General features: G+C 55.0%; 1 protein-coding gene across 1 annotated transcript; it reads right to left on the minus strand.

Annotated features, from left to right (window-relative positions):
* Positions 1-408: 408 nt before the first annotated feature.
* Positions 409-3,739, minus strand: FGF4 (fibroblast growth factor 4). Its single transcript, XM_003909421.3, has 3 exons — positions 2,957-3,739; positions 2,237-2,340; positions 409-1,697 (listed from the first exon to the last, which is right to left on the minus strand). Exons 1-3 carry the CDS (start codon positions 3,294-3,296, stop codon positions 1,521-1,523), a joined length of 621 nt encoding a protein of 206 aa, XP_003909470.1. The 5' UTR covers positions 3,297-3,739; the 3' UTR covers positions 409-1,520.
* Positions 3,740-9,305: the final 5,566 nt, after the last annotated feature.

Below are 9,305 nucleotides of genomic sequence, written 5' to 3' on the forward strand. Positions count from 1 at the left end.
ATCCTAGGAGAGTATTAAAGTCTTGACGAAACATTCGGAGCATTTCTGGTAGCAAGCTAAGGTCATTTTGTATAAACTCTAAAAAGTCATTCATTAAAATTAAATGTTTGCCATCACCTCAGAACTTTTTTTAAACATCACCGACCCTGCCTCTTCCACGGTTGCTTCAACGACAGGGGTTACATTTGTAAAATATATAAAGAAAAATATAAGGTTACTTGGTGACCATATAGTGCATGTAACAGCTGTCTGCAAATATTTTCACCATGATCACCCTTACTAAAAGTAAATCACAGGGTAAAGATAGCTCAAACGTGACAAGGTTCGAATAGGACGCACCGACGCTATCTGCAATCCTTTTTGGCTACATATGGAAAAAAAAAAGCCACTTGGGATGGCATACTCCTGCACCGGGTCTGAGCTTTCTGCAGGTTTCGCCGGGGGTTTCAGGGCTTGTGAGGTAGATGTTAAACGCACTTAAGCAGGGAATGCATCAGAAAGCAGCAGGCTCCTCCACGCAAACACTGCACCAATTGTTTTGTACAATTACAAGGACATTTCACTTAAAAATAATAGCTAGCTCTAGCCCGAAGCTCCCTAAGCACAGGGAAGCCCGTTTTGAGGGGGCTTTGATGGTTTGTTTTAAAAAACATATTCTATCACACCATCAGAAGCATCTGCCATCACAAATTATTTTTCGTCACTAGGGTTTTGTTTGTGATTGCAAACACACCATCTTGTCCATTTCTAGCCTTCCAGTGGGATATCAATTCCTCTCCATGGAATTTATGAAAGAGCTTCGTCCTTTCCCCAATGGTCACAGCGATGGGGGCTGTCGCTGATCCAAAAAAGGCAAACAGGAGTTTATAAAGTTGTCCAAGGGTCTCTCCCATCTGGTAGATCGAGGAAGATTGACTACAGGAAAGTTCAAAGGTCAGTCTTGGCAGATCTAAAAACAGAGTGGCAGCGAGGACGTCGACACCGCACTTTCTGTACCCGAAGTAAACCGATATGTCCCGATTAATAGCAACAGGGCACAAAGGGAGCGGGCCTCTGAGGATGCTCGCAGAGAGCCAAGCCCGGGAGCTCCCTGAACTGGCTTCTGAAGCCTCAGGCAGGCCTTTCCAGACAGAGAGATGCTCCACGCCATACTACAGGGGTTGACATCGGAATCCAATGTCACCTTTTTTTTTTTTTTTTTAAACACAGAATAGCAGCACACTCGTGACAACTTTTGACAAGTTAAAGAAATCCAGTGGTAAGATTCTCTGTTGCACCAGAAAAGTCAGAGTTGGTTTTTTGTTTTTGGTTTTGTCTTTTTTTCCCCCAGAAAATTAAAAAACACACCCGCAGAACTATAAATAATTTGGTGGCAATATATACACATTTAAATAATTAATTTAAATATCTTACACCTACTCTTGCATTAAACTCTTCATCCGAAGAAAGTGCACGAAGGTGGCCCTCGGCACTCCCCTCCGGGGGGCTTCCCGAGGCTGAGGCAAGGGTCCTCCGGAGGGTCACAGCCTGGGGAGGAAGTGGGTGACCTTCATGGTGGGCGACACTCGATTCCCCTTCTTGGTCTTCCCATTCTTGCTCAGGGCGATGAACATGCCCGGGTATTTGTAGGACTCGTAGGCATTATAGTTGTTGGGGAGGAGAATCTCCTTGAACTTGCACTCATCAGTGAAGAAGGGCTGGAGCAAAGCAGGGCAGTGTCAGGGCTGGGGCACCTCTTGGGCAAGGTACCCAGCCTGAGGCCAGGGGTCAGAACCCCCTTCTGTCCCAGACCCCACCCTGGGCTGAGATGTGTCTCCTGCACAGTTAGGGTGTCAAGACCCTCACAGGGTGAGAAGGGGGCATGGCCAGCCCACAACAGCTGGTGCTCTCACCACTTGCCCTGCACCTAGCAGCCAGAGAATTCATCCCCTTCGTGTCCAGCCTCAAGCCGGCAGTTCCAACGCTGAGACTCACCACTCTGGACTAGAGAAGAGAAGGGCTCTCAACAGCGCCCTTTCCTCGGGCTGGGAGGGGCCCACTCAGGGATGGCAGGAACCTCATTGTTCCTGCCTTGGGGCTGCTTCCTTTGTCTGGGCAGCCCTGCCGGTCCCGTGACCCGGTGACCCTGCCACCTCTCCAAGACCCAGGCACAGGTGGGGCTGGAGAAGCCACGATCCTGCCAGCCATGTCCGCTGTTCCCCAACTAGGTACCTGGCCAGACCCCTGCGGTACTCACCGAGCCATAGAGCTTGCCCTTGCTGCTCATGGCCACGAAGAACCGGCTGGCCACGCCGAAGATGCTCACCACGCCCCGCTCCACCGGCGAGAGCTCCAGCAGGCCTGGGGGCGGGGCGCAGGTCATTGCGGGGCAGGTGACCCCTGGCCCACTCCGCCCCTCGGCCTGTTCGCCTCCGGGCACCCTATTTCTGGGGTGGGATTGGGGATAAAAGGCCCGGGGTTCCCGGCGCAGCCGCCCCCAAGGGCCTCCGGAGCCCAAGCTGCCCACTAGGGCCTCCGGAGCCCAAGCTTGCGCTAGCTCAGATTAGCTTGCCTGCGTAGGGGACCTCCGGCGGCCGCACCCAGTCCCACACCTTCAGAAGCGAGCCCACCCCAGCGGTTCCCCAGCCTGGCCCAGGCTGGGGCGCGTGTCTCGGGCCCCCTGTGGCTGCACCGCGCGCCCTGTGCCCACGGGCGAAGGCGATGGAATTCGGCGCCGGGAGCCCGAGCTTCCGAAGGCGGGAGGCGGGGCCCGGCCTCAGGGGTTGCGCTGGGCTGCCGGAACCAAGAGTGTGCGTCCCCAGCCCCGCGTCAGAAGGCACCGGAGCCCGAGTCCGCCCCGGTTCCCAGGGCCCGCGAGCAGGTGCCCCCCTGAGGCCTCAGCGTGTGACTGAGCGCGTTGGCCGGGGCGGCCGTTGCCCTCCGCCCCCGCCCCTTCGCGCCCGGCCGCGCCACTCACTGTCGCGGGTGTCAGCGTGCGCGCCGCCGATGCGGCCGTCGGGGAGCGCCTGAAGGTGGAAGCCGATGCCCACGTTGCAGTAGAGCCGCCGCAGCCGCTTGATGCCCAGCAGGTAGTCGCCGGCGCCGCTCTGGACGGCCGCCTCCTTGGGCTGCGCTGCCACCGGCAGGCGCGCCAACGAGCGCGCCACCAGGCTCTCCCAGCGGCGCTCCAGCTCGGCCTCCAGCGTGCCGTTGGGTGCGGTGGGTGCGGCGGCGCCCCCTCGGCCGGCCCAGGGCGCTAGCAAGGCCAGCAGGACCGCCGGGAGCAGCGCCGCCGCGGCCGTCCCGGGCCCCGACATCCCGGCCCGAGGGCCGTGCGTCCGTCAGGCGGTCCGTGCGCCCGGGAAGCTGGGGGGCAGAGCTGCGCCTGTGGCGGCCCGCGGGAGCGCACAGCCGAGCTCGTGCGGGAATGCGTAGCCGAGGAGGAGCGGGAGGCGAGCGACGGGGCCCCCGGGCGCCGGGCGCTACCCCGGCTGCATGGAGCGGCGAGCCGGGCGTAAAGCGCGCGGCTGGAGCTGGGACCCTGCGGAGCAGTGCGCGCCTCCCTGCGCGCCAGGCCCGCCAGAGGCCGAGCCGCTATATATATAGCCCGGGCCCCCTCCTACTCGCCCGCTCCCGCGGGGGGCCGTTCGCGTTCGCCTGGGCGCCCGGGGCGCTGTGGCGTTCGCTGCTGGTCGCAGGCCGCCTGCCAATCAGGGCCGGGGGAGGGGAGGAGGCCGGGGACTAGCGCCGCCAGTGCCACCTGGAGGGACCCCGGCCTCCACCCTTGGCTCCGCCCGGCCCACGGACCTGTTCGTCCCGCCCCTTGCGGCTCCTACACTTCTGCTTTTCAGCCAGTTTTGCCTCTTGCACTTTGTCCCTGCCTGTCCCAGTCCCCGTCTCCTTCTCTGCTCCGGACCTCTTGGCGCAGCCCTAACTCGGGCACCCTAGGCTCCTAGTGGGCGCAGAAGCCAGCGGCTGCTGCCTGCCCTTCGCCTTTGGGAGGCTCACGGCAACTTGGTTTCTTTGCTGGGGCCTTTGAGGACCGGCCTGGGAAGGAGGGGTGGGTAAGAGCAGTAAGCGACACCGGGCCCTGACTGGGCAAGGGAGGGCCTTTTGGCTACAGGCGGGAGGGAGGCCACCCCCACCCCCTAGGTCTTGGCCCCACAGGCTTGGCGCGTTTCTGGGCTGGCGTTCTGAATACCTAGTGGAGGTCCACCTGAGCCAAAGGGCAAGGTGGCAGAGATGCACCCAGGGAAGCCTGGTCCTGCACCCCCTACACATACACCCCTCCATGAAAGGACAGGTGGCAGGGCACAGGGCCAGAGGGGATATTCACCATCCCCTCTCCTCTGATTCCACAGCAGAAATATCCATGCACCATAGCCAGAGCCCCCAGTCTAGGGGGGACCCAGGCCAGGCCTCTGGAAGGCTCCCCTCTCTGACTCATGGTTCTACCTCCCACTGTGCCTGTTATGGCCTGATGGGGACGGAGCTAGCTAGATGCAGGCCCACCTAGCTGTGAAAACCCCTGTTCTTTGTGGTCCCTGAGGAGCCTAACTGGCCCTTCCTGCAGGCCAGCCTAGCCACAGCTGCAAGGGGCTTGGTGCCTACCCCACCTCTCCTATCACCAGCACCTGTGACCAGAGATGTCCCCAGGCCACCTCAGCCTCCTCCACCTCCACTGCATCCCCACAGGGAGATTCCTGGGACCCCTTCAGAACCCTGCTGGGGTCTATTCGTGCCCCTGGAGGGGACCTGGGAGGCTTGAAGGCTCTACTCTGAGGTGCAGAAAGGGGGGCACTTGGGGATCATCAAGTGTCTTTGGCAGTACCAGAGCCTCAGCTCTGCACCCCTCAAGAGGCTCTTTGTTCCTCTTTGCGCCTGCAGCCTGCCTGGGCAGCACCACCCAGACCTGGGCTTTCCTGGGCTGCAGCTCACAGCTGCTAAGATGAAACCAGGCTGCCTCTGGGTCCCTGGGTCCCCCAGATGAGCCTGCAGATCTGGTGCCAAGAAGACATCCCTGGCCAGGGTGCAGGGTGAAGGGGACTTAGAGCCCATCCCTCACTTGCTGTGTGGTCTTTCCGTCTCTGGGTCCCTGACTCCCCATTTGCAAAATGACATGGGAGGTGGACTTTCCTCCCTCAGCCTGGGTCCACCCGAACACGCCCTCTGGGGAAGTGCGACCCAGGCCTGGAGACCCACCTGTGCCAGCTGACCTGAGCAGAGGGCCTCTGATGTCTTCCCCCTGCTTTTGATAGGACGAGGCTCCTTTCTTCCCAGGACTCCCATGGCAAGCTCAGTTTAGGGCTTCCCAAGGACCTCTCCCTGTCTCTCCTATTTGCTGTGAGTTCAGCAAAGGACCCTGCAGGCGGCTGATATATGTCCCAGAACTACAGGCTCCCCCACACAGGACAGGTGCTTTTGGTGACTGGGGACTGACAGCCAGCAGGGCTTTTGGGAGCTGGAAATTACCAGCAGAACTGATCTGGAATCTGGCTTCCACCTTGCTGCTGGGGGGTCCCTGAGCACACCCTCAACCTCTGCAGGCCCTGGCCTCTTCAAATGTCCAAGGGAGGCAACAAAAGCACAGGTAAGGATGAATTGTGGGTGAAGGATGCACCAGGAAGCACTCACTTATCTGCATCTGATCCCTTTCCGTGCCCCTGGCCCTTGACCCTGCTTCCCACCTGCTTCCCTTCTGCTCCTGTGTTCCTGCCACGCTGACCGCGTCATCTCTCCCCCTTCCCACTGGATGTCCCCTGGCCCCAGATCTTCCTGCCAATGACTTCTCCCATTCAGGTTTGCCTGAATGGAGAAGCCACTCCTTTGGAGTAGCCACTCGGAGATGCCTTCTGGATCTCCTACCCGGTCCTTCTGGTTGGAGCTTCTTTGAGCTCTTAGAGAACCTTCCGCACTTGTTAGCTGACCCTCCGCCGCATTTCGATTGTCACCTCCATGGAGCAAGCCCGGATTTGTGTTGTTGCCAAAATCCGTGCTGGGCACACAGTAGGTGCTCAATAGGTGTTTGTGAGTAAATGGTTGGCTAGGTACACTAGGAGCTCCTCTATCAGCAATCCTCGCTGCAACCTGCCCAATCTGCCACTATGCCCGGGGCTGAGGTACAGAGGTACCTGCAAAGGCCTCAGGCTGAGCTGCCAGACCCTCATGGGAAGCTCTGCATTGGCTTTTTTTTTTCTTAATGTGAAAGAAATAGTTGGACCGAGGTGACTAATCTTTTCCAGATCTGGTTACTTCTCAGCAGAGGGACAAGGGAATCTATCTATCTATCTATCTATCTATCTATCTATCTATCTATCTATCTATCTATATTTTTTGAGATAGTGTCTTGCTCCTTTGCCCAGGCTGAAGTGCAGTGGCTCTATCAGAGCTCTACAGCCTCAAACTCTCGGGCTTAAGCAATCCTCCAGCCTCAGTCTCCTGAGTCGCTGGGACTACACATGCAGTGAATTTTTTGTTTTCTTTTTTAGTAGAGACAAGATCTCGCGGTATTGCCCAGGCTGGTCTCCAACTTTTCAGCTCAAGCAATCCTCCCGCCTCAGGCTCCCAAAGTACTGGGATTACAGGTGTGAGTCACTGCACCTGGACAGGTGATGTAGAAACAGGACCCTCACTTAGCTTGGACCCAAAGCCCTTCTGCCATGCTTCACCCCAGGATGCCTGCTTTGCCAAGTCCTGGGGTTCGAGGAAGGCTTGGGGCCATGTTGGGTTTCCGGTTGGGTTCAAGTTTAGGCTGTCTCCTTGTTAGTTGCATAACCTTACGCCATTTCACTTCTTAGCATTCTCAGTTTCCCCATCTGTAAAATGGGCATGAACTGATGTCAGCCTTAGCAAGACAGGGTCTGACCCTAGGAAGAGGCTGAGCAAAGTGAGCTGTTTAGACTGTAAGCCCCTTGGGGGTGGTTCAGTCTGGGCCTGGTTAACAGTAAATGCTGGGAATTTGTGAAATAAACAAAGCCATGTCATTATCGGGTGGAAGGCTCCCTGTATGTCATCAGCCACTGGAGGGGTAATAAATTGAGGGAGAGGAGCAAAGGCCCAGAAAGCCTCCTAACAGTGACCTTTTTTGACCTCCAAAAACAAACAAAAAAAACCCCAACAATGTAAGATCTTCATGTGGATGGTCCTTCTCCTGTGAAGGAGTGAAGAGGCTTCTCAGACCCACCACCTCAGCTGTTAAGAACTTACTTGGCTTGATAGTAATAATAATAAAAAAGACAGTGCTGCATACAAATTCGCTTCTAGTCCTCAGGGCAAAATGACTGAGCTCAGCCCCGGGCAAGGGCCCAGGCTGTATAAACTTTGTAAATGGCTCAACCACTTTCTCAATTCAACTTCCCTTTCTTGGCTTTAGCAAGACACCCTCACAATGACGTCTTTTGGCAAAAGTCCAGGAGGATGATAAGGCCGGTGGGATAGACTGGTCTACACTGAGCCGAAGCACCCTAAGACAAGTGGCGTGTTTTTCTTTAGGACCTTCAGAACAAGGGGAGATTGAGCCAATTGTTTTTTTAACTTTTTAAAAAATGGTGTTAATTGGGCACAGTAACTCACCCCTGTAATCCCAGCACTTTGGGAGGCCGAGGCGGCTGGATCACTTGAGGTCAGGAGTTTGAGACCAGCCTGGCCAACATGGTGAAACCCCATTTCTACTAAAAATGCAAAATTAGCTGGGCGTAGTGGCACGTACCTGTAATCCCAGCTACTCGGGAGGCTGAGGCAGGAGAATCGCTTGAACCTGGGAGGTGGAGGTTGCAGTGAGCTGAGATGGTGCCACTGCACTCCGGCCTGGGTGCTACAGAGCAAGTCTCTGTCTCAAAAAAGAAAAAAAATAAAGGTGGTAAAATATACATAATACATAACATAAAATTGATGTTAACCGTTTTTTTGTTGTTGTTGTTTTTTTTTTTTTTGAGATGAATCTCACTCTGTCCCCCAGGCTGGGGTGCAGTGGTGTGATCTCGGCTCACTGCAAGCTCCGCCTCCCGGGTTCATGCCATTGTCCTGCCTCAATCTCTTGAGTAGCTGGGACTACAGGTGCGCACCACCACACCCAGCTAATTTTTTAAAAATTTTTTCTATTTTTAGTAGAGACGGGGTTTTACCGCGTTAGCCAGGATGGTCTCGATCTCGTGACCTCATGATCCACCCGCCTTGACCTCCCAAAGTGCTGGGATTACAGGGGTGAGCCACTGTGTCTGGCCTGATGTTAAATATTTTTTAAAGACTTTTTTGAGAGCACTTTTAAGTTCACAGCAAAATTGAGAGGAAGGTACAGAGAGTTCCCATACACCCTCTGTCCCCACGCCCCACCACACTCCAATTTTAGCCATTGTTAAGTGCACGGTTAAGTAGCATTAAGGACACTCACATTTTAGTGCAACCATCACCACCATCCATCTCCAGATGGTTTTCATCTTCCCAAACTGAAACTCCTGCCCATTAAACACTCGCTCCCCATTCTGACCCCGAGCCCTGGCACCCGCCATCTTCGCTTTCTGTCTCTAGGAATTTGATTACTTAGGGACCTCATGAGTGGAATGATACAATGTTTGTTCTTTTTGTGTCTGGCTGATTTCACTTAGCATAATATCATCAAGATTCACCCACGACGTAGCATGTGTCAGAATTTGCTTTCTTTTTTTCTTTTTTTGAGGCTGAATAATATTCCAGGTATGGATGGACCACATTTTATTTATTTACTTATCTGGCAGCGGTCCCTGAGCTGCTCCCACCTTTTGGCTGCTGTGGACGATGCTGCTGTGAACCCGGGTGTGCAAATATCTGCTTGAGTTCCTGCTTTCATTTCTTGAGGGGATATACCCAGAAATGGAATTGCTGGAAGAGGTGATAATTCTATGTTTAAGTTTTTGAGAAACTTCTATACTGTTTTGCATGTTTTTGTTTTGTTTTGTTGTTGCTGTTGTTTTCAAGTTACCTTGATCCTAGGGCATTAGAGAGACAGCAGGTCACTCCTTGGCTCGTAGCGATGTCTTACCCAGTTCTGTGTCCAGGGGAGTTTCCTCTCTCTCGTTATTCTGCCCTGTTTCTCTTCTCCTGTGAAGGTGGCCCAGCCAGGTCTGGGCAACAGGCTTTGGGGGCAGTTTCAATGACTGTGAATCAATAAAACCAGCTGACTCCCTGTGCACATGCGTGCAGATCTTTTGCACATATCAGATACGCAACCCTGGGAGGATGGAAGACATACCGTGCCTCAGTTTCCTCATCTGTAAAATGTGGAAAATCAGAGTTCTCGCCTCAGGGGGCTTCTGGAATAGTTACATGAGAGAATGTGGGTTCAGCCCTTA

The sequence above is a fragment of the Papio anubis genome, chromosome 12, assembly GCF_008728515.1.
Source record: "Papio anubis isolate 15944 chromosome 12, Panubis1.0, whole genome shotgun sequence".
NCBI classification, from domain to species: domain Eukaryota; kingdom Metazoa; phylum Chordata; class Mammalia; order Primates; family Cercopithecidae; genus Papio; species Papio anubis.